We start from the raw sequence: 26,346 nt of genomic DNA on the forward strand, positions 1-26,346 counted from the left end.
GAGGTTGATTCTTGGGCTGAATGGCTTTCCTCTGAGGAGAGACTGTATAGACTAGGCTTCTGCTCTCTAGACCTTTGAAAGCTGATACGTGATCTTATTAGAACTTTTACGATTCTGAGGGGGCTTGACAGAGTATATTGAGAGGATGTTTCCCCGTGTGGGGTGTGAGAGGCCCTTGTCATGGTTGTTGTTTTCTGCAAAGATCATAAGGCTGAGTCATGGGAGGGGTATATGTTAAGCTAGATATACTTGCAAGCAGTTACAAGTTACTGTATCTTGCTTCTACAAAAATTGCATGGCGGAATCATGAGAGTATATACCAAGAAATAACTAATTGAAAAGGGAGGTGGTCGACTGGTAGAAACAGATGTATTGACATGACCGTTGCAAATTGTCACGCACATAGGGAGTTAGTATGAATAAGATAACCAAATAAGACCCAGTGTTGTGTCAGCAAAAGTTATAAGACTCAGCTATCAAGGGTGGGGGGGGATTCGGGGGTCGCACACCAACAACAGGCCACACACAGATGTGGTAAGCCAATTAGATTAGCAACTGCATAGAGCAATACAACTATCAGATATGAAGTAAAAGGAGGAGTACCAAGAGACTAAATTGAACTATATAAATTGTAACGTAACCTCCTGATCGGTGTGCCTCCTTTAATGGTCACCCGGCTTGCAAGACCGTATGAATAAAGACTGCTTCAGAATTTGACTCGGACTGAAATTATTGAACAGTGAGCTTCGTTTCTCACATGGGGGACTTTAGAACTCAGGGTGGAGAGGGGGCAAGTTTCAGAATATGGGCTCTCCCGTTTAAAGGCAATACAATATTTCTTTGCCTGAAAGTCATTAGCCTTTGGAATTCACTACACCAGAGAAATATTAATGCCAGGTTATTGAATATATGCAAAACTGAGTTACACAATTTTATTTCTATGCTGAAGTCAATGGTTATGAAGTTGGTGGTTGGCTAAAAAATTAAATTACGTCAAAGCTGAAATCAGTCATGGTCTTATTGGAGCAGGCCTGAGGGGCTAGATGGCTGATTCCTGTTTCTCATGTGACTTCTGGATTACTGGACTACAATTTGGCAGCTGTCAGAGGTCCCTGCACAACAGAAGCAAGATACAAGTAATTTGAAAGCTGCAAACTTATTTCAGGAGCAATATATTTTTATTATGTTGCTCCTTTTCTCTTTGTGTTTGAGTCCTTCTCACGTCCTTCTCGCTTTTAAACTCATTCCAATTCCACACTCACTGAGTTGAACTATATTTTTAAGAGGCTGGCCTCTTGAATTCACAACAAGCTGAGAAGCATTTTAGTCTTCACTGTAGCATCAAAATGAATTCAAAAAAGTCCTTGAATGGAAATAAACCTGATTTAATGAAAGATCAAGTTGTTCCTTTGTCAGGCAAGAAATAGCCTTGAATTTTCAAGCTTTTAGAATTAATGACAAGTGGTGTATGCTTTCTTCTATAAAATGCAATTCAAACATACATAGTTAAATTCAGCAGCTATTCATTTTGATTAAAAAAACCTTTTGCAGAAATTTTCATGAAAAGTTATTGATGAAGTTTTTGTACTTTTGTTCTTTTTTTATACATAGCCATTTGCAGAAGACCTCATTATTTCTAACTGGTAAATGAATGATTACCTTGGATGGCAGTGGGGGAAGGGTTACATTTATTATTGTCTCATTTCTTTTGCCTTTTATGGATATTCACAGAAATACGTGGTTACTATTAGTAGAACAGGACTCTTCCATAATGGCAAGATCTAATCTTGGCTATTGTGTCAGAAATATTTGTGCATCATTTTAGGGTTCACCTTATTTAACAAAGTTTATATATCAATCAAGTCTGCAGGATGTCCACCTGAGTAAAAGCTTTGCTGTTTTTCCTTATAAATTGCTTCCTCTAATGGGAGAAAGTGAGGACTGCAGATCATGGAGATTAGAATCAAAAAGTGTGGCTCTTAAAAAGCACAGCCAGTCAGGCAGCATCCGAGGAGGAGGAGAGTCGACATTTTGAGCATAAGCTCTTCCTCAGGAATGTGGGGGTTCCAAGGGTATGAGAGATAAATAGTGAGGGAGGGGGCGCGGGGGGGGGGGGGGGGGGGGGTGTAGTGTAGTTGGGCTGGGCAGATGGTAGTTGGGAATGCGATAGGTAAATAAGGTGGGGGGGTGATGGTAATATGTCGGAGTGGAGGTTGGAGCAGATAAGTGGGAAGGAAGATGGATAGTTAGGACGGTTCAAGAGGGTGGTGCTGAGTTGGAGGGTTGGATCTGAGATAAGGTGGGGGAAGGGAAGATGAGGAAACTGGTGAAATCAGGTTGGAGGGTCCCAAGGTGGAAGATGATGCGTTCTTCCTCCAGGCGTCAGGTGGCTAGAATTTGACAGTGAAGACAGCCCAGGACTAGCATGTCCTTGGTGGAGGGGAGGGGGATTTGAAGTGGTCGGCCACAGGGTGGTAGGGTTGTTTAGTGCCTGTGTTCAGAGATGTTCTCTGAAACATTCCGCAAGTTGGCGTCCTGTCTCCCCAATGTAGAGGAGACCACATCAAGAGCAATGGACACAGTAGATGAGGTAGGTGGAGGTGTATGAGAATCTGTGTTGATGTGGAAGGATCCTTAGGGGCCTTGGATGGAGGTGAGGGGGGAGGTGTGGGCGCAGGTTTACACCTCTTGCAGTGGCAAGGGAAGGTGCCGTGAGTGGAGGGGGAAACGCCCTGATGGAAAAAATAAGCACAGAGGCAGAGCTGTGGGGAGAAAATTTTGTCACAATGTGTGTTGAATTTGTTGATCTGGGAGCAGAGAGGAATGAAGGTGAGGCCTTTGGTAAGGATTGATTGTTCATCCTCAGAGAGGGGGAGGTCTGGGGGCATGGTAAAAACATGACAGAGCTGAGAGCTAGGACTTGGTGTGGGGCTGGAGTTGGGAGTGGGGGCAGAGACTGTCTTTGGAGTGAGTGTGCTTATGGTATCGTGGGTGATGTCACCAACGGAAGTGATGCTCACCCTAGGAGTCAGGGGGGCAGAAGCAGGCAATCAGTGGCATCCGCAGGGGTGGAAGTGATGTTCTATGTGACATTCATGATGTCTTCGCCCTCCAATCACAATAGGACAGAACACCCCGGTCCTCACCTTCCACCCCACAAACCTCCAGATACAACGCATCATCCTCTGTCATTTCTGCCACCCATAAACAGTCCCCATGACCAGAGATATATTTCCATTCCCACCCCTATCTATATTTGCAGAGACCTCCATGACTCCCTACTTAGGTCCACACACCCCCCTCCCCACCCCCCCCACCAACCAACCCTCCACTCCCAACTCCTTCCCTTGACACCTCAAGAGGTATAAAACCTGCACCCGCATATCTCTCCCCTTACCTCCATCCAAGCCCGAAAGGATCCTTCCACATCTGACAGATTCTCCTGTACCTCTACACATGTCGTCTACAGTGTCTGTTGCTCTTGATGTGGTCTCCTCTACATTGGGGAAACAGGATGCCAACTTGTGGAATGTTTCAGAGAACATCTTTGGGATGCAGGCACTAAACAACCCCACCACCCTGTGGCCAACCACTTCAACCCCTCCCCTCCTCCCACTCCTCCAAACACATGCAAAACCTGGACCTCCTCCACTGCCAAATTCTAGCCACCTGATGCCTAGAGGGAGAATGCCTCCTCTTCTACCTTGAGACCCTCCAGACACATGGGATCAATGTCAATTTCACCAGTTCCTCATCTCCCCTCCCCAGATTCAACCCTCCAACTTTACGCCATCCTCATGAATTGTCCTACCTGCCCATCTTTCTTCCAACCTATCCGCTCTACCCTCCAATCTGACCTATCACCATCACCCCCCACCTTCATCTACTTATCATATTCCCAGCTACACAAGCCCTCCCTCCCCACCCCACCATTTATCTCTCAGCCCCCTTGGGCATCCCCCACATTCCTGATGAAGAGCTTATGCTCAAAACTTCGACTCTCCTGCTCCTCGGATGTTGCCTGACCAATTGCGCGTTTCCAGTACCATGCTTTTGACCTCGCTTCCTCTAATGGGTTTAATATCATATCAAGATCAAATTATACTTATGTAAAACCTTTAATGTATTAAAGCAACCCAAGATGATTCACAGTAACATTATAGAATAAAAATATGACACTGAGTCACATAAAGGAATCTTAGGTCAGAGGTCAAAATGCTAGATGGAAGAGGTGGGTTTTACAACAGGGCTACAAGGAGGAGAAAGAGTTAGAGAGGCTTACAGTGCACAGAGAACATTCAAGAGCTTGTGGCATTGACAATGGAATAGATGATTTTCAGTGATGGAGCAATTGGTCAAGGGGCCAAAATAAAGGACAGCAAACAAATTGGAGAGTTGTGCTGTTGATAGGAATGTTAGGTGAACAGATCTGGTGTGAACATGAATGTTTGCAACGTAGTTTTGGATGACCTTAATCCTACACATAATGGATCAAATAGCTGTACAGATCAGGTAGTTGCACTAGGACCTGAGAATAACTGACAAGAATAACTGAAAGCTTTTCATATTGCACTTACCAGATCAATTTGCAAAGAATATAAACGTAGGAGGAAAACGACATATTTATACTAATGAGAAGAAACTACTGCCTGGTTGGCAAGTAGACTCTCATTGCTAGAGGCGTGGCCATGGAGAATGAACCAGTTATGTGGTGACTGACTGTTAACTGCCAGGCTTTGTTTACATTTAAACCAGAAAAGTTGACTATGATTCATCATGGCATTTACTTGGGAAAGTTAAGGCTGTGGCATATGTTGTTGAGTTGGCACAGATGTTATATGTGCAAGTTCTTGTTGTCTGTAAAGAACAAGCTATATTAAAAATACAGCTGTTAGTACAGCTGCCTCACAGTGCCACGGATCTGGTTTCAATTCTACCCTTGGGCGACTGCCTGTGTGTAGTTGCACATTCCACCCTTGTTTGCATGGATTTCCTTTGGTTACTCTAGTTTCCTCCCACAGTCCAAAGATGGGCAGGCTAGGTGAATTGGCTGTGGCAAATACAGGGTTACATGGATATGCTAGGTGGGATGCTCTTTGGAGGGTTGGTGTGGGCTCGTTGGGCCAAATAGCCTACTTCCACACTGTAAGGATTCTATGAATCTACAAAAAATGTAGCTTCCAGTAAATGGAAGTGCACGACCCTGCCTGCCCCAACTGAAGATCTTAAATCCTCTTCAGTGTAATTTGAAGCACATTTGGGATTATTTAGTAATTGTTGTCCAGTTGACGAATCACGCCTAATTTTGGACATATATTTTGAGTTTCATGAACACAAATTAGTTGGATATGGTCAATACCATGCTTGAGGCTTTGACAAAAGCATTTCAACACAATTTGTGTTTTTTCAGCAAGTCAAAATTGTACATCATGGGAGACCAAGGAGCGTATTTGAATAGTCAAGATTAGAGGTAACAAAGCCAGAAATTATCTCTTCAACAGCAAATGGGTGAGACAGAGGCAAAGTCAGCTGATGTTCAGAGGTGAAATTAGTCAAATACACTGAAGTCACGAATATGCTCATCTCAGAGTCTAATATGACACGCAAGTGCGGAAATGACTGTTTTAGTACCAGGCTACCGACAAGGAAAGGGATCGAATTGATAGCAAGTGGGACTAGTTTAGTTTGGGAAACTCAGTTGCCATGGATAAGTTGGACTGAAAGGACTGTTTCTTGCTGACATACTCTATGATTCTATGACTGTAAGTGGGGAGACTGATGAAGCAAGAATTGGCCAGGTTGCATTGGGCACCAGACCGAAAACTATGGCTTCGGTCCTTTCAATAATTAACTGGAAGAAGTTTCTGCTTGTCCTATACTTAATATTGAAGAAGCAGTCTGATAATTCAGCAATAGCAAGGAGCTGAGTTAAGTGATGGTAATGCAGTCTCGGGGGGTGTCATCAGCATACATAAGAAAATGAGTGTTCTGAACGTGGTGAAGTTGCTGAGGGATAGCATGTAAGTGATAAATAAGTTCTCCAAGCACAAATCTTTGGAGAACACTATAGGTGAAAGTATGCGAACAGGAAGAAAAGCTGATGCTACGATTCTTGTTCTTTATTCATTTATGGGATATAGGCATCATACTGGGCCAGCATTTATTGCCCATCCCTAGTTACCCTTGAGAAGGGGTTGATGATATATTTCCAAGTCAAGTAGGTGAGTAGCTTGGATGGAAATTGGAGGTGGTGTTCCCATGTATCTGCTATTCTTGTCCATCTAGCTGGTAGTGGTCATCGATGGAAGGTGCTGACTATGGAGCCTTTCTGCAGTGCATCTTGTAGCCAGTACACCCTGCTGCTAATGAGTGTCATGCATTTTTGTGAATGTGGGACCAATCAAGTGGGCTCCTTCACCCTGGATGGTGTCAAGTTTCTTGAGTGTTTTTGGAACTGCCCCCATCCAGGCAAGTGGTGAATAGCAAAGGTCTTTACCATAGGGTGGGGAATTCAGAAACAGGGGGCATTTTTATAAAGTGAGAAGCAAAAGATTTAAAAAGGACTTGAGGGGCAACCGTTTCACACAGAAAAGGTGGTTTGTATGTGAAATGAACTGCCAGAGGAAGTGATAGGCACAGATACAACATTTAAAAGAACATTCGGAAAGGCACATGAATAGGCAAGATTTAGAGGGAAAGGGTCCAAATGCAAGCAGGTGGGACCAGTTTAGTTTGGGAAATTCGATTGCCATGGATAAGTTGGACTGAAGGGACTGTTTCTTCTTGAATTACTCTATGATTCTATGACTGTAAGTGGAGAGACTGATGAAACTATAATTGGCCATATTGGATTTGTCTAGATTTTGTGTGCAAGGCATATTGGCCTAATCTCTACATCTATAATGTAGGCATTTTCAGCTCTTTCATTATTGAGGATAGGGATGCTTATGGAACCTCCTCCTCCAATGAGTCATTTAATTGTGTGCAATTAATTGCGACTAGATTTGGTAGGACAGGACATCCCACCAGACCCATCCCCTACCTCAACCCTGTAACACTGCATTTCTGATTACTACTCTATCTAGCCTGCGCATCCCTGGACACCATGTGCCATTTTGCATGGCCAATCCATCTAACCTGCACATCTTTGGACTGTGGGAGGAAACCAGAGCACCCAAAGCAAACCCACACAGACACAGGGAGAAACTTCATACAGTCACCTGAATTGAATCTGGGCCCCTGACACTGTGATGTTAGGGTTGTTTATGTGTAGCAGAGTGAGCTAACCGCTGAGCCATCCTTATATGCTTTGCCTTTCTTACTGGTTCCCTCAACACCTGTTGAAGACCCAGTCTAGCAGCTATGTCCTTTAGAACTCCACCAGCTCAGTCAGTAATGGTGCTGCCGAGTCACTCTTGGTGACAGACATTGAAGTCTCCACTCAGAGTACACTCTGAAACATTGCCACCCTCAGTGCTTCTCCAAGTAGTGTTCAACATGGAGGAGAACCAATTCATGAGCCAAGGGGGAAGCGATGTATACCATTCATATAGAGGTTTCCTTATCAACGTTTGACTTGGAATGATGAGATATTAATGGTGTCTGGATTCAATGTTAAAGACTACCAGGACATTTCCCTCCCAACAGTATACCACTTTGTGCCACCTCTGCTGGGTCTACCCTACTGGTGGGAAGGGGATGGTGTTGGTCTTTTCTGGGACATTGTCTCTAAGGTACGATTCCTGAGTATGACTCTGTCATGCTGTCCATTGACTGCAGTAAACCCAAATTACTTAGAAGATATTTGTGTGTAAAAGCTTGTAGCCTATCAGCATGTTATTTGTTAAGGTGTCCTTTGCTGAACTCCTGGTGGCAAAAACTTGCACAACTGAAAAGTAATGTAAATTCACATTTTGTATGTGAATGTATTAAAGTGGTTATCCTAATCATAACAGAAAAGGATTATATGAAAGAAGAATATAAAACATTTGAAATGAACAATCTGTCAGTACCCGAAAAGGGAGAAACATTACACACATTGGGTAAATGTTAGCGTACACTGGCTTGTCCAGCTGTACCTTGAGTGTTACTAAAAAAAAATTTAAAGTTAAATTTTGCAAATTGTCTTGATGAGTGCAAGATAAAATGCTCCAACAAAGTGTGTCTATTATCAGCAGTACTCATGTTACTTTGCCTCAAAAACACTTCCCATGGCCAACAATTACATCATTAATTGGCTCCATACAGATGGAACAGGTGAGATCATGAGTCTATATATTTTGAGTTTCTATTGATTTGTCTAAGCTATGCCAAAGAGATGGGCCTGGAAATATTTCTGCTTTCATGCATTTAATATCATGAAATCAAAGGCTATTTGGTTAATATGCACTTACCACTGAGGCTCCAAGCCTTGTAAACTTCTCTATCCAAACAAATGCAGCAAAAGCTTCTTCATCTGGTGTAAGTGCTTTTATATTTGGAATTCCAATCTTTAATACAATATTGCTCTGATTCCAGCTTCAATATAAATCACAATAAAATCTGGCTTGATAGATCTTGTGTAGGAACAAATTACTGAAGATGCTGGAATCTGTACTGAAAACAACAAATGCTGGAGATCACTGTGGATCAGACATCTTATGTTTTCTTTCAAATGTTCGTTAATGTGGTAATCAGTGACTATAAAGTAGTCACGCGAGGCTGCAGAGTTTCTTTAACAATAGATCAGAAGTATATTACAAAAATAAGCTTTCTATGTATAGAACATAATATAGAAAAATCTTAAAACATACAGCAAAAAAAAGTTTCCAACTCATTACACAACTCCAGAAAAGTATGTTCCATCTCTCAACTTGTTAGGAGTCTACTTCACTGACTTCTGAGAGCTTCTTTCCTATAGACTGTGGAGCCAATTTAATGAACTTTTTCCAAATCTTCCACAACTCAGAAAGTAAGCTTTCTCCATTCTAATAACCTGTACATTTCTAAACAAACTCTTCTAGTTTTAAAGGTTCACAAACTAAACCTTTCTGCTGAGATGACTTTTTTTCCTGAACTAACATATTCCTGTAAAGAGAGAAAACTAAATTTGTTTTTGACTCCAGCCAAGTTTCCTCTGAATTGCCCTAAAAAAAACTTCTAATCTCTGGATTTTGTAAACAAACCTCAATCCTTCACTGTTCTGAATGGAAAACAAGCTAATGGCCTTAATTGTTTACTCATATATCATAAATTACCATGGTATAAACATTTTTTCCACAAGCACACCAGAGGGATCTATAGGCACTTGTTTTCTAAGCAGTATTGAAATAAGTTTTACAAAGACTTTGAAAGAGAACCCATCACAGAAGTAACCAAAATCCATATGCCACTACTTTAAAATCCAAACTCTAAAAACAATACAAACACAGAAATTACATACCTTTCATCACTCAAATACTAGAGCAGCTGTGATTAAAACATCAGAAAATTGTCATAGATTTCTTTAATGAAAGTGTAAGCATTTTTTATGCACCGATTTCACTGTAAAAAGGGAACAATTTTCCTTGTAGTGCTGTGTCTATGGACTCGCTTGTTCTGTCATCATGCTCTGCTCAACATAACTTGAAAGTTGTATTTCCTTCTAATACCATTCATAGTCTATCAATGATAATACTTTGGCTCTCAAGCAAATTTCCTTTATACATAAACCTTAACAACTGTAACATGTTTCCTGTACATACATACCTTGTGCAAATATTCTTAGGCTAGGTAGCAGCAGTCTCTGAGATAAAACTGTAGGTTCAGGCAGGCTGAAAGTTCTTAGTGCACTATGAGCAGGAACATCTTATCAATGAGTTTTTAAGGTGCTGACTAACCACTCAAGCAAATATATAAAAAAAATTAATTTTAAAACAGCAGTGTAATTCTCTAGTCCCTTGCCCAAAAGGTGTCCCTCAATTCATGTCACTAGAAACTTATTGACTTACACTTCTCATTAGAGTTGTGAGACTTGTGTGTAAATGACACAATAGTGACAGCACTTCACAAATACTTCATTGCTTGTAAATCACATTGGGATATTCAAAGTTCATGAAAAGGGCCAACATTTTTATGGTTTTCTTACCAATGCTGCCACTGACAAATTTTCACCAGGAATTTTACACTTCCTGGCTAAATTCTCAGTCTTCAAACTTGCTAAGTCTTGTGGTTTTCAAAAGATTGGAAAACCATTATTGACAGTGCATCTTGATAGAACACTACTTTCCCATATACATATCAAAATCACATTTCATACTGTCAGTAGTTTGTAATGATGCATTTTTCATTTTGACCTGAACTGCCATCTGACCAAGAGGTGACTTACTTCGAAATGGCAATAAATTGTACAAAGAGAGAGAGAAAGAGACAGAAGATTATGCAGCAATAAAGAACCTCGATATGAAAATAAGTTTAATGTTGCATTTTAGACTCTTTAAACAGTTTTCTTGTCAGAAAATTGCACAAATGAACTCAAGAAACAATTAACAATAATCATCAGTTCTTTCCAGATATGAGGGAGCTTTTTGTTCATTTTTTTTTGTTCTGCTATTGAAGCTGTTTATTTCTTTCTGATTTCAGAATGGAACGTGATGGTCTGTTTGCACAGAAGAAAGCAGAAAGAGCAACACTAAGGGTTCATTTAAGAGAAAAGTACAGACTCCCAAAGGTTAAAAATATATTTGCAGATTTTTTTATTAAAACAAAAAATGATAATAGATTGGTGTTAATATGTTTTAAATATTATGATGGAACAACATACCAGGGTATTATTCCTGCTTAAATTTAATTGAACAGGATGTTGCACCAGGCAATCATATAAGAGAAGACTGCCGATATGAATTTCCTTGGGGCTATTTAGTTGCCAGAGGGTCTGCAGAAATATCATCTATGTGGTTTCTCCTGATCACCTGCTGATATTATGGCAGTTAATCAGGAGAAGGTCTGCAGAAAGTACCAATCCATATGAACAAACGAGTGGTGTTCTGTTTGATTTGCAATACAACTATTCTACATAGCCTCGAGTATCAAGATAAAATAAAAATGGCATTATGATCGATTGCAACAGGATACTCCCTAGATCAATTATACTATAATGTCTTTCAGACTGATGCAAAACAGTTTTGCCTTTGCATTGGCAAAAGTTGCAAAATGAGACAATGTCCAAGAGTGAAGCTCCATTAAGATTTCAAAATAGAGCTCTTTGGCCCTTTAGATGTTGGCAGCAATGCATGTTGGTTAGAAAGTTGATCAACTGGCAAAAAATCATACTCATATTGTTCCTAGGTCCTGTGTAATGTTGGCAAATACATGCTAATTTAAATGCTTATGCAAGCCCAAAGGGAGTTGACAACTTTGTTATTTGAGTGACAAACAGGTTTCAGTTTTTCTTCCAACATGTCTCGCAGTCAAAACTTCTGAATCCACTCCTAAAAGAGAGGTTCAGTATGCTCCGCGTTAAAATGCCTACTCTTTAATTAAATTTAGCTGTTTCTGAGTTACAATCACAGATTAATAAGAAAGATATGGATGAAGATTTAGCCAGGAAATCTAAACTAGTGTACTTCAATCAATTAAAGTTAACCTGGTTATTACAGTATTTGTTCATAAAACAGCACAGATGAGGGACATTCAGTCATGTGGGCTCTTTGAAAGAAGTCTCCAGTGAATTTCACTACCTGTTTCTTCCCCTTCCATATTCCCCCCGCCACCCCCAAATAATCCCATATTTTTTGGCCCTCCAATTAGGTCAGTTTCAGGAATTAAAATGTAAAAGCTTGGTTTTCTCAGTTGAAAGCTTGGCCTAAAGGGAAATAAACATGAATCAGTATTTGGGATAGTTCAGTGTGTTTTTGTTTTGGCAAACATATCAGATACGTGTTTAAAAATCTGGAATTATACTTATATTCAGATACATATAATGTAGAAAATATGCCAGTTTTTACATTTGTTATTGACATCGGTGACAAACACTGAATTGTAAACAATTCTATGTGTCTTTCCTTGAAGCCAAAAGTACACAAAGAGTTCACAAGCTTATCTCTGGCAGAGTCTTGTTTTCAAACCTTATTTGACCTGGAGATGGTGGTGAGTTGGCTTTTTAAATAAAGCTGCATGAATTGCTGGCCATCTAAGAGTTAAGAGTCTAGTGTGACTTAAAGGCTAGACAAGGGAAACATGATAGCATTCCTTCACCAAAGAGCAATTTTGAACCAGATGTGCTTTTACAGCAATTCAGTCACTTCATGGTTACTACCAGTAATAGTGTTCAATGCCTGATTTTTTAAAATGTTATTTAACTTTATCACTTGTTATGCTGAGACTTAAATTCATGATTCCAGATCATTAGGTCAGGCCTTTAGATTATTGGATCACTGACAGGACCACTCCTGACGGGACCATGTCCTACTTTGTCTTGGGCAACAGCCCATTCATTCACTGGATAAGGATTTGGAATTCTTAGTCAGGAAGAAATAATCAACAGGCACTGAAATATCTCCATTGAGGATGGTATCCCATCATCAGGTCACCCTTTATTTACACATGGAAAATCTTTGACTCTCCTCAGAGGCAGCTTTCAGAGTGAACAGAATCTCTGACACTCCTGTTTATATCTGTCAGCCAGGGCTCCCTGACTGAACCATGTTAACAACCCCAGTCAGGAGACTCATATTCTATGAGATCCACCTGGCTGACCTTGCTACAATCTCTACAGGTACTTGGAGAGATTTGAGTTAATTCAGGCAAATCAAATAAGGCATAATAGAAAAAAAAACTGATTATACAAGCACCAGGAGATTTATTTTTTTTTTTGGCAAGAGCTGTAGTGAAATTGTTGAAGAAAAAATGTTTAACGTAGTGATAATGACACAGGACTTACTGCCCATAATGACAGTGGATGCAGAAATATTGACTTTTAAAGGAAATTGGATGGGCACTTGAAAGGAATCAGGACCATAGAAACTAAACAGGGGCAGTAGGACTGACTAGATCGCTCCATGACAGCAGTAGGCTGAATAGACTCTGTCTGTGTCATTTTTGTCTCTATGGTTTAAGCAATAATAATTGTTATTTTAAAATTAAACAGTTTTCAGTTACAATAAAACAAAATTATATGCTCAAAATGTATTTGCAATGCAAATCACTTACAACTTTAATTTTTTAACTATCCAAACAGATGTGCATTCAGATATTTGCCAATTTGAATACAAGTTTATTTTATATCGCAGCTATGGAATTGGTCAAACTCAATTCTTGACACATCTGTTTGCCTAAATCTTCACAGTTAGATATTTTAGCTCCTGTTGCTTCCTTTGCTAGTTTCAAACATAGTCCCATTTTATTAGATAGCAATGAATGTTGCCAGATGTCTTTAATTCCAACAACAAAAAAAAACTGCAGATGCTGGAAGTTTGAAACAAAAACAGCAAATGGTGGAAGCATGCAGTGGGTCAAACAGAATACTGGAAGAGAATATTTTTGGTATGGATCTTTGCACTAGAAATAATACTTAAAACAGGGAAGCAGGGAATATGGAAAGGAAGAAAAAGACTTTAAAGCACTTTCTTCTCATTCTGTTCCTTTTCACGTGCCATTTAACAGTCAGCTTTTCTATGAATAAGAATTCATTCTCAAAATAATCTTGGTTGCAAATTCTGCTGATGCTGATTGACCCACTGTGTGTTTGTGAAGGGCTTTCATTCTGTCTCTGATACCTAGTACCTGAACATTCTCGAAAAAATATTTTGTTCAGGTCTATTTTCTTTCAGAAATACAGAATCAGATAAATAATAATGGATTCAGTACTGTGATATGCATAGAATCACAGTAGAGATTCTATCAAAAAGTACATCAACCAGTTGGGGAAATTTCACTGAAGCTTTGACTGTAGCAAAGAAACAGAAGAAGCCAATGGTACAAGATGTACCGAGGCTCAGAACCATACAATCTACAGCAAAATCAAAAACGTTCTGCTAGCAGAAAAGTTTCACAAAGTGTAGAACGCCTAATCACAGGGTAAACAAGAGAGATCTCCATTGCTTACTGGGAAGGAATACAACTTCTTTAAGCATAACAGCTTTGCAGTTCAAAGCCATATTCTGAACTCTGAAATTGATGTGGCGATTTCTCCAGTGAAATAACATGGAATTTCCAGAGGAGCAGCATTAATGTTTGAAAATTATTTTAAAATTCTGTTTCAGTTTAGGGTAAGGCGAGTTGTAAAGTTTGCTTAATCAGAATTTAGAATAAGGGTTATTTCCAAACACGCAAACTTATGTCCTTATGTGACTCCAGGCCCACTGAAATGTGGTTGACCCTTAAATGTCCTCCAGGCATTTGGGGATAGCAAGAAGTGCTAGCCTTGTTAGCAACTCCTACATGCTGTGAATTAATAAAAACAACAATAGTCCATTTTTATAAATTGAAATATAAATTTTTCAATCCAACTCTTTCATTCCAAGCAAAACAACAAATATTTTAAGTGAAACAGCAAGCTGTTGACTAATACTGATAGTTCCAGAAATCAGGTACAAATAAATTATTAACCTGCCAAATGCTTCTATTGAATATAGTGGTGATGGAAATAACTAGAAAGCCACAAACTCCAGCTAATGCTCTGAGTACTTGAGTTAAAGTCCCAACAAGGCAACATGTGGAATTTAAATTTGATAACTAACATCTGCAATTGAAAGCTAGTCTCATGAAACAATCACCGATTGTTGTAAAAACCCATCTGATTCACTGATGTCATTTAGGAAAAGAAATCTATTGTCCTTATTGGTCTGACCTGCTGTAACTTCAAACCCACAATAATGTAGTTGACTCTTAACTGCCTTCAGAACTAGCCTGATAAGACATTTAGTCAGGGTAATTAGGACTATACCAACAATATCCACATCCTATGAAAACATTTCTGTTTCCTTGAGCTACCTGGTTTTGTTGCAACACTGAAAACGTGATGCTGATTATATTTTTTATAAATAGTACAAACTCCAAATACAACTTCAACTGTAAAAGTCAAAACATTTTGAAGACTTTAATTCTGTCATCCATGGCTCTTTTTTTCTTTCATTTCTCTTAATGATTCTTTTATATGATAAACTTTAATTTTATCTTTAAGTAAACTAACAATCTTTTTTATGACTTTCTCATCCCAAAGTACAGGTTCACACCTATTTCTTTATAATTCTTGCTGTTTCATTGATGGGAACCAGCATTTTTTAAAAAGAAAAGCAAGAACAGCAAGCGCATCTGGACCATCTGGTGTGTTCTCATCATTTAGACCAGCTAATCAACAAAACAGAGCTGTCAATTTATAATTGCTCATAGGTTTTGGGAACAATCTCCACCAAGACAATAATAAACTCATCAATGTTACTGAAGAGTTTTAATAAGAATCAAGTTCCAAATTCACGTGTTTGAATTGAAAGTAAAAACATTTTAGTTATGACATCCTATATTTGTCATTACTCAAATCCTAATGAACCACATTTGTATATGTGATTAAGTTTTATTTCCTGCTACATTACATTTAAAGGGACACAATCACGAGGAAAGAAAAGTTTGCATTTTTTTTTCATTTGCAGACAAGAAAATATATTATAAATTCTAAGTGCATCAGTACTTCACTTCCATCTAATATTACTTTGTATTCATTTCTCCCGCACAAAATAAAAAGTTACTGGATGTTTTTCATCAAGTGTTAATTGTGCAATCCATTTATTGAGTCTGGTTTTGACCTTTAGGTCTTGTTATATTAATTTCAATTTACCTCAAAGTTTCAAATGAATATTTCAAAAATCCAATCAGTTACAACACTTGTATGTAACTTTATTGCAGAAAATGAAGAACAGTAGTTCCATTGGTAGTCTTTTAAACAATATAACACTACTCTTTGCAATTTCAACTTCTAGCAGATAGATAAGCCTCCAAAGTAAACTGTCGTTAAACATAAAGCCAAGAATAACACACCTGCAAGTCGGTTCCTTTACTCTCTTGCCCTTTCCTCTGTGTGAGCCCTGATTTTGTAATTCTGTCATAGAATGAAAGATAGTGTCATTTCTGCACATTTTCAAGTTATGCTTGAATACATTTGCATGTGCATGATAACATTTTCAAGTTTTGCTTTGCAAAACCTATAAGCAAGGAATTATTATGAAATTGGTCATATTAATAAAAATGCATGTTACCATTTTACAATTTCCTATGGATTATACGATAGTGTGACTTCTGTTTGTACAGAGTGAACAGGATGAGAATCAGATTCAAATGGCCAGAGAGGATGTTGAGCTGCCAGAAGAGCTGAGGAAGATGGTAAATGAAGACCAAGAGGAAGAAGATGACAAAGATTCTTTCATTGGGCAAATTCATAGCCTCCAGAATATGGATGCAGATCAAATAAAAGAAAAGGCCCAGGCAACATTTAGTGAAATAAAGCAGGCTGCTGAACAGAAATGCTTCATAATGTGAGCCAGTGATGACCCCTCAACTTTCAATTTCTGTAAAACCTTGAATAAACCTTGTAATCATGCATTTCACACAGGAATTGTCTCTCCACTGTCCATTCTTGATATGAACAATGTTAGTGTGACATCTGGGGCACAATTTTTCAGAGGAAAATAATAAAAAAATGTATGTATGCATGTCAGGGGAAAAAAAGTATGTTTAATTGAAGAGCTATCAAAACGTTGAAGTATATTTTAAAATTATTTCTCCCCAAAGGCCTCTGTCAAGATTGTAAAGTGTGAACATGCATGTGCTGCCATACATTTTAAACAGTGGGAATTGGATGAAATTAATTTACTCTGTGGGATTTGTTGGAATTTGTGGAATGATATATCTAATCTGATATTAAATCTACAATGACAACAAGATGATATTCTCCTTAATTAATACAATCAATAAAAATTGTCTGTACAAATCACAGAAAATAAAGGTGAAATTTGAATTTTTGGAGACCAAAGAAAACATTGAAAATTCCCATTAATTTATATTATCTTTGATCATAGATGTGAGAAGTACCTGGTGAAAGGTTCTCTGCAGTCATCCTTTACTTTGATAAAGACAAAACCCAATAGAAGAAAGACACTCAGAAAAAAGTTTTACAATGACCTGTAGGAAGGTTACAAGTCATAAAAATTGCATTCTAAGTATGAACATGAAAGTAGAATCATATTTTTGGCAAGTTTAGAGTAAATTATATTCTCTCATTGCCATGCTATTATTTGTTTCTTATTGATGTAAGAGCTTAAACCTGTAACGAAGCAGTCTACAGCAAGTGTTAGGATCTTAGCTCAGGTTTTAAATATTTATTTGATACAGTATTCACTCTAGAACACAACAATGTTGTCGAGAAGAATACTGAGATACAGGTTACTAGACTAGGTGGGATTGAGGTTCACAAGGAAGAGGTATTAGAAATCCTGCAGAGTGTGAAAATAGATAAGTCCCCTGGGCCAGATGGGATTTATCCTAGGGTCCTCTGGGAAGCCAGGGAGGAGATTGCTGAGCCTTTGACATTGATCTTTAAATCGTCATTGTTTCCATGAATAGTGCCGGAAGACTGGAGGATAGCAAATGTGGTTCCCCTGTTCAAGAAGGGGAGTAGAGACAACCCTGGTAATTATAGACCAGTGAGCCTTACTTCTGTTGTTGGTAAAGTGTTGGAAAAGGTTATAAGAGATAGGATTTATAATCATCTAGAAAAGAATAATTTGATTAGGGATATTCAGCACAGTTTTGTGAAGGGTAGGTTGTGCCTCACAAACCATACTGAGTTCTTTGAGAAGGTGACCAAACAGATAGATGAGAGTAAACCAGTTGATGTAGTGTATATGGATTTCAGCAAAGCATTCGATAAGGTTCCCCACAGTAGGCTATTGTACAAAATGTGGAGGACTGGGATTGTGGGAGATGTAGCAGTTTGGATCAGTAATTGGCTTGCTGAAAGAGGATAGAGGTTGGTGGTTGATGGGAAATGTTCATCCTGGAGTCCAGTTACCAGTGGTGTACCGCAAGGGCCGGTGTTGGGTCCACTGCTGTTCGTCATTTTTATAAACGACCTGGATGAGGGCTTAGAAGGGTGTGTTAGTAAATTTGCAGATGGCACTAAGGTCGGTGGAGTTGTGGATAGTGATGAAGCATGTTATAGGTTACAGGGACACATAGATAAGCTGCAGAGCTGGGCTGAGAGGTGGCAAATGGAGTTTAATGCGGACAAGTGTGAGGTGTTTCACTTTGGTCGGAGTAACCGGAATGCAAAGTACTGGACTAATGGTAAGATTCTTGGTAGTGTAGATGAGCAGAGAGATCTCGGTGTCCATGTACACAGATCCTTGAAAGTTGCCACCCAGGTTGACAGGATTGTTAAGAAGGCATACAGTGTTTTAGCTTTTATTAGTAGAGGGATTGAGTTCCAGAACCATGAGGTTATGCTACAGCTGTATAAAACTCTGGTGCGGCCGCACTTGGAGTATTGTGTACAATTCTGGTCAGCACATTATAAGAAAGATGTGAAAGCTTTGGAAAGGGTGCAGAGGAGATTTACTAGGATGTTGCCTGGTATGGAGGAAAGGTCTTACGAGGAAAGGCTGAGGGACTTGAGACTGTTTTCGTTGGAGAGAGGAAGGTTGAGAGGTGACTTAATAGAGACACATAAGATAATCAGAGGGTTAGATAGGGTGGACAGGGAGAAACTTTTTCCAAGTATGGTGACGGCGAACACGAGGAGGCATAGCTTTAAATTGAGGGGTGATAGATATAGGACAGATGTCAGAGGTAGTTTCTTTACTCAGAGAGTCGTAAGGGTATGGAATTCTTTGCCTGCAACGGTAGTAGATTCACCAACTTTAAGTCCATTTAAGTCATCATTGGACAAACATATGGACATACATGGAATAGTGTAGGTTAGATGGGCTTCAGATTGGTATGACAGGTCAGCGCAACATCGAGGACCGAAATGCCTGTACTGTGCTGTAACGTTCTATGTTCTAAATACAGTTCTCAACCTGAACACAAATGAAAAATGACAAAAGCAATGTATTTGAGATATTAATAAGAAATAACTTTTTACAGTGAGTTGCCAAGTCTTGCAATTCAGTGAAACAGCATGATGTCCACTGGAGAAAAAATGCCACTTTATCCAAAGTGACTGCATTGTTAATTTTCACACCAGAATTGATAGCTGTGCTTATGTGGCTATGAACTGAACCTTTACTAGATCAACTGGCAAAATGTATCCTGAACACTCATAGTAAGGTTAATAGTTAAAATTTACCAATTACACAGTTGAGTTAAAAAATACTGGCTTAAGAGCAATGTTGGTCTTTTTTTCCAAACGGAAGGGTAGCAGTTCATGGTGTTTCCCAAAGGTCATTTCTCGGACTACTACAATTTTCAGGGTATATAGAAATTACTCAGGTCCTAGAATACACAAAATAATTTGAAACTTATCCACATGTACTGAACTTGGAGAAGTGGCAAACATTGTGGATGACATGAATTGCCCAGAGCAGGACATAGGTAGACTAGCAGAATGGGCAGACAAGTGACAAATGGAATTTAATACAGAGAAGTATATGTTTTTGGCAGAAGGGATGGGAGAAACAATATAGACTTAATGGCACAATTTAAAAGAGTGTGCAAAAACTGAAGGACCTGGAGTTGCACTGATCTCTTTCACTACCAAGATATACTGAGAGCTGCAGTTATAAAGATTATAATATCTTGAACTGCATAAATAGAAGCATTGAGTAAGAAAGAAGGGAAGTTATGCTGAATCTATGTAGAGCTCTCAGGTGCCAAATGGAGCATTGATTTAGTTATGGTCACTACACTTCAGGATAATTGAAAGTGCCCTCGATGGGGTATAAAGGAGGTTTACCAGAATGACTCCAGGGAGGAAAGATTTTAGTTACAAAGATACGTTGAAAAGGATGATGTCATTCTTCTTAGAGCAATGTAGAGACTTGATAGCAATGTACCAGATTATGACAGGCTGAGAATAGACAAAGAAAAACTCTTGCCATTAACAGATCATACAAAGTCTAATGGACATGGGTTTAAAGATTTGGAAAATATACAGGAGGAATGTAAGAAAGTTATAAGTCCTGGACCCACAGGAAAGTGGTGGAAAAAACAATCAATGATTTCAAAAGGAAATTTGATGGGAATTTGAAGGAAATAAACATTTAGGACAATGGAATTCAAGCGGTGGAGTAGAAATGATGAGTTGTTCACAGAACACCAATGTGGACTTGATTAGTCAACCACGTCTTTCTGTGATGTAAGTGAATCTGACTCACAACATTATGACTTATATCATTTAGCAATTAGTTATCCACAGGGGGCCAGGCGAACCTCAAAACAAACCTTAGGAGGGAAACCGTATTAAACCAACATGGTGATCAACGCCAAGAGTCTAGACCTTTGCAAGTGAATGCCCCAATGCAAAAGGTTCAGTAAACTCATGGATGGTCCCCGGAGTGTCGGAGGCTGAGGGTGACCTTATAGAGGTTTATAAAATCATGGGAGGCATGGATAGGGTAAAAGGACAAGGTATTTTCCCTGGGGTGGGAGAATCTAGAACTAGAGGGCATAGGTTTAGGTAAGAGGGGAAAGATTTAAAAGGGACCTAAGAGGCAACGTTTTCTTGCAAATGTTGCATACATTTTCGTGCGTGTATGGAATGAGCTGCCAGAGGAAGTTGTGGAGGCTGGTACAATTACAACATTTAAAATACACATGGATGGGTATATGAATAGGAAGGGTTTAGAGGAATATGGGCCAAGTGCTGGGAAATAGGACTAGATTAATTTAGGTTATCTGGTCAGCATGGATGAGTTGGACTGAAGGGTCTGTTTCCATGTTGTACATCTCTATGACTCAGTGGCTATAATAGATGTACTTGCAAATGCTACATTCCATCAAATTGCCTCACAGTCTCTCACATTGCCCAAGGTAACTCAATCATTCACACCCCAACAATATCTATGGCTGCATTTAATATTTATAGCTTCACCTTCCCCCCATGCACTTAGTACGTTAGAAGTCTCACACTTTCAACACATAGTGAACCATAGTTGCTATATCATCCAAACACATTGCACCACTGCAATGCATAGGAACAGCTGATGCATAACCAGAGACAAAAAGAACTGAAGACCTTTCCCATGATTCCTTTCCTGCCAACCCTCCAACAATGCTGCTTGCTATCAGTGGAACAGTCCATGCCCAGCAGTGGGGCTGAAATAATTAAAAATGACGAGATTCTCATACCTAATCCTACAGCTCACATTCTACCTCCCCCTCATGCCACTATCTCCTCTGATTTGGAATCTACAAATGGTGTAGGCATCACTACTTGCCTTAATTCCTCCCCTGAACACCAACTTGACATTATTCTTTTCTCCTTTCAGCTATCCAACAATTGCAAATGATCAGCTAGTAATGGAAAAGAAATGTAGGAAGACAGTGATGCAGGAAATATGTCATCCATCAATCACTATACAAATTGCACCCACAAGCTCAGTTAAAGCCATTGCACATACATTACAGAATAATCTAGAAGTGTGCTTTATGTATGAGGCAGGATGCTAGACATGAGCACCTCAGGATAGGCAAAAATATAGCTGTTACCTTCTGGAGGGTGAGTTGACATGAATTCTGTCACAGAAGGATTGCTGAAGAAAGCTAATGAGGGTGTAAACTGAAATGTTTGATATGCTGCCGTCAAATAGTTACAGCTAGCAATGTTCAAGAGATTAGCAGGGTGTCATAACAGACAGAAACCTGTCCTATAATTACTGAGACACTGTCCTGGGGGATTGCCAGTGGCTCCAAGAAGCATAAAATTCCTGTCCAGTCTCAGAATGATGGCATTTGTGCACCCACCAATACCACTCTAACAAAGTTTTTTCTGTTGCTTATCAGCCAACCAACCTGGACCACTATCATCTATATTGAGCTGGTACACTATAAAACTGATCCCTCCGGGTGTCCTTGGAGAAGGAGCACGCGGTGTCCACCAACACCCTGGAGTTGTTCAGGGAGAGGTGGGCGTCGCAGGGAGTGGAGTGCATATTTCTCCCTCCAACTCTATTTTGATTTAGTCCCTACCCTCCCCTAAAAATATATAAACAGAAGTCAGTGGTGTGGTGTGGTGGATTTACACTTGAAACATCAACTGTCCTGCTCCTTGGATGCTGTCTGATCTGCCATGCTTTTCAACTCTGAAAAAAAACAAAAAAAAATAAAACTGATCCCTTTAAGGCCAGAACTGGTTGAGGTCATCCTGCATTGCATTTGTAGTTTTCCCTAGGGAAAATCAGTGGTCTTCCACCCACTAGGGGTAGCACTGCTTCGCATTGCCAGGACGGGCAAGGAGGGAACAACAAGGACAGATACATAAGGGAGATTAGTTGACTTTTGTATACAATATAGCATTGTTTGATTTATAAATGTTTGTCAGATGGAAATTTTTAGTTCAATGTTATGGCCAAGAGTACACTGTGATGGTCAGTAATAGAGGAGAAGTGTGGGACTTAGAGTGAATGGAGAAATGAGTTCCAGTTTAATAGCACTGCAATTGGATGAGTAAATCATACTTCAGCCAGAAAAGGGGCTTGTTGGTTGCCTCCTCCCTTCTCTTCCCTTCTCTTTCCCAACAGATGGCATGATGATGAGGTGGTGTAGCATGTAACAGAATGCAATAATTCTTGATACATGCTCTGCTGAGTACTTGAGGGATGCTTCAGAGATACCCAGGCAGCCAAAGTGGCACTCAAACATCCCAGTGATCTTCTTGTTCACATTCTGCAAATGGTACACTGAACAGCTGCAGAGTGAAGGCATCAAGACTGCTTCTAAGATACCAGACATTAACCTGCATAATACATCGAGTGTGATCAAAGAATGGGCATTGAGGGAATGGAATCCATTTCACTTGGGGTCTACCTCAGAGTTGACATGTAACACCCACAAAGTTATATGAGTGCAGTCAATAAAACCCTACAGCATGGTGTGGCTACAATAATGTGAAGTCACACAAACTCCCCTGCTTCTCTCTGTTGAGAGAGAATGTAATGTTTTCAGCTGTTTTGGAATACAGGTTATCAATAACCTCCATTACTCAATAGTGAAAGACAAATTGGGAAATGTTGCAAATGTTGATTGCACAAGTTTGGGAAGACACGGATACATAAATGTTTATGGACACAGTCATCTTTGCAACCACAGGCAATGCTGCCAGTGAGGCGCTAGCCTGGTAGTAGTATTGCTAGACTGTTAATCAGAGACCCAGGTAATGTTCCAGGGACATGGGTTTGAATCCTGACACAGCAGAAGATGAAATTTGAATTCAATAAAAATCTGGAATTAAGAGGTTAACAATGACCATGAACCCATTGTCAATCATTGGACCCACCTGCTAGTTCACTGGTGATCGTTAGGGAAAGAAACTGCCATCCTTACCTTTTCTCACCTATATTTGCCTCCAGACCCACAGCAATATAGTTGACTCTTAACTGCCCTCTGGAATGAGCAAGAAGTGCTGGCAAAGCCAATTACACCCTCACCTGTGAATGATGTTTTTTTAAAAGGCTTATTCTGACATTGTATTTGTGGCTGTAGTAGACAATGTTCCACAGTTAGGACTTCCTCACTGAATGCAAACTTCTAATATAAGAAGAAAAACATTCCAGGCTTACCTGAAACTTTTAGAAAGGATTGGGGGTGGTGCTTACTTAGTTGAGAAGCAAGAATTCAGTTTCCCAACAACATTTAACATTTTGCTATTAAGTTCTCAGAATCTTTCAGAAGGATCAGTTTCAGGAATCTATTTTACATTCATCACCAATTGTGAATACTCAATAGCACCCCTGCCAACTGGAATTATATTCATGAATATAAACCAGTTTGCCAAAAACAGGTATCATGTCTGTTGTGTGGTTATGATATATACCTGTTTGGGGGTAATCTTCTTCTTCCAAATTCCAGTAAGTACAAACGTCTTCAGTTCATTCATAACCACGGTGTTTCTTTGTGAAAATGCCACTCCATGTTGATCAGCTCTAGAGGAAACTAAGTCATCTGCAATCTGACTCATGGTCGTTAAATGCTGACAATGTTGGGGGTGATGTCTGATGAGACCAACAAGGCTGTCCAAACCTGGTAGCTATGCTGGCTGCCACCAGCACACCTGACTGGGCAGGCAAGAGAGTGTTATTTAATCTTTCCAAATTCATTAGTTATTAACATAGAATATAGAACATTACAGCGCAGTATAGGTCCTTTGGCTCTCGATGTTGTGCCAACTTGTGGAACCAATCTGAAGCCTATCTATCCTACAGTATTCCATTTTCATCCATATGTTTATCCAATGACCATTTAAATGCCCTTAAAGTTGGCAAGTCTACTACTGTTGTAGGCAGGGCGTATCATGCCCCTACTGCTCTCTGAATAAAGAAACTAACTTGGACATCTGTCCTGTATCTATCACCCCTCAAATTAAAGCTATGTCCCCTTGTGCTAGGCATCACCATCCAAGGAATAAGACCCTCACTATCCACCCGAACTAACCCTCTGATTATCTTATATGTCTCAATTAAGTCACCTCTCAACCTTCATCCTCTAACAAAAACAGCCTCAAGTCCCTCAGCCTTTCCTCATAAGACCTTCCCTCCCTACATAACATCGTAGTAAATTTTCTCTGAACCCTTTTCAAAGCTTCCACATTCTTCTTATAATGCAGTGACCAGAACTGATCGCAATACTCCAAGTGTGGTCACACCAGAGTTTTGTACAGCTGCAGCATGACCTTGTGGCTCTGAAACTCAATCCCTCTACCAATAAAATCTAATACACCGTATGTCTTCTTAACAACCCTATCAACCAGGGTGGCAATTTTCAAGAATCTATGTACATGGACACCAAGATCTCTCTGTTAATCTACGATACCAAGAATTTTACCATTAGTCCAGTACTCTGCATTCCTGTTGCTCCTTCCAAAGTGAATCACCGCATACTTTTTCCACATTAAACTCCATTTGCCATCTCTCAGCCCAGCTCTGCAGCTTATCTATTTCACGCTGTAACCTGCAACATCCTTCAGCACTATACACAACTCTGCCAACCTTAATGTCATCTGCAAATGTACTAACATATCCTGTTACACCCTCATCCAGGTCATTTATAAAAATGACAAACAACAGTGGGCCCAAACCACATCCTCACAGTACATCACTAGTAACTGAAATCCAGGATGAACATTTTCAATTAACCACCATCCTCTGTCTTCTTTCAGCTAGCCAATTTCTGATCCAAACTGCCAAATCACACTCAATCCCATGCCTCCATATTTTGTGTTATAGCCTACTGTGGGGAACCTTATCAAATGCCTTCTTGAAATCCATATACACCACATCAACTGCTTTACCCTCATCCACCTGTTTAGTCACCATCTCAAAGAACTCAATAAGATTATTGAAGCATGGCCTACCCTTCACAAAATCATGTTGACTTTCCATAATCAACTTATTCTTCTCTAGATTATTATAAATCCCATCTCTTATAACCTTTTCTAACACTTGAACAAGGGAACAACATTTGCTATCCTTCAGTCTTCTGGCACTACTCCTGTAGACAGTGATGGTATAACGATCAAAGCTAAACACTCTGTAATCTCCCCCTGACTTCCCAGACAATCCTAGGATAAATCCCATCTGGCCCAGGGGATTTATCTATTTTCACATCTTCCAAAATTGCTAACACTTCCTCCTTGTGAACCACAATCCTATATAGTCTAGTAGCCTGTATCTCAGTATTCTTCTCAACAACATTGTCTTTTTCCAGTGTGAATACTGACAAAAAATATTCATTTAGCACTTCCCCTATCTCCTCAGACTCCATGCACAACTTCCCACTCCTACCCTTGATTGACCGTAATCTTTCTCTAGTCATTTTTTTATCCTGATATACCTATAGAAGGCTTGAGGGGTTTCCTTGATCCTATCCATCAATGACTTCTCATGTCCCCTTCTGGCTCTTCTTGGCTCTCTCTTTATGTCTTTCCTGGCTAACTTGTAACTCTCAAGCACCCTAACTGCGCTTTCATGTCTCATCCTAACATAAGGGAAAAAGTGAGGTCTGCAGATGCTGGAGATCAGAGCTGAAAATGTGTTGCTGGAAAAGCGCAGCAGGTCAGGCAGCATCCAGGGAACAGGAGAATCGATGTTTCGGGCATAAGCCCTTCTTCAGGAAGGTCAATTACAGGTGATCTGTCTGGCTTCAGTACTTTGAGACTTTCTAGCGATTGGTACAACTTGCTCCGCC

At 39.7% G+C, this 26,346-nt stretch overlaps 1 protein-coding gene across 1 annotated transcript in view; it reads left to right on the forward strand.

Annotated features, from left to right (window-relative positions):
* Positions 1-16,564, forward strand: part of cplx4a (complexin 4a) — a 35,957-nt gene extending 19,393 nt beyond the window's left edge. Inside the window, exons 2-3 of the mRNA XM_043680323.2 lie at positions 10,600-10,687; positions 16,261-16,564. Of these exons, the coding sequence (XP_043536258.1) occupies positions 10,600-10,687; positions 16,261-16,488 (316 nt within the window). The 3' untranslated portion in view covers positions 16,489-16,564. The remainder of the gene's footprint in view (positions 1-10,599; positions 10,688-16,260) is intronic.
* The last annotated feature ends 9,782 nt before the right edge of the window (positions 16,565-26,346 follow it).

The sequence above is a fragment of the Chiloscyllium plagiosum genome, unplaced genomic scaffold (assembly GCF_037043375.1).
Source record: "Chiloscyllium plagiosum isolate Xiang-an unplaced genomic scaffold, Cpla_swu_hap1 HiC_scaffold_1, whole genome shotgun sequence".
Classification (NCBI taxonomy): Eukaryota; Metazoa; Chordata; class Chondrichthyes; order Orectolobiformes; family Hemiscylliidae; genus Chiloscyllium; species Chiloscyllium plagiosum.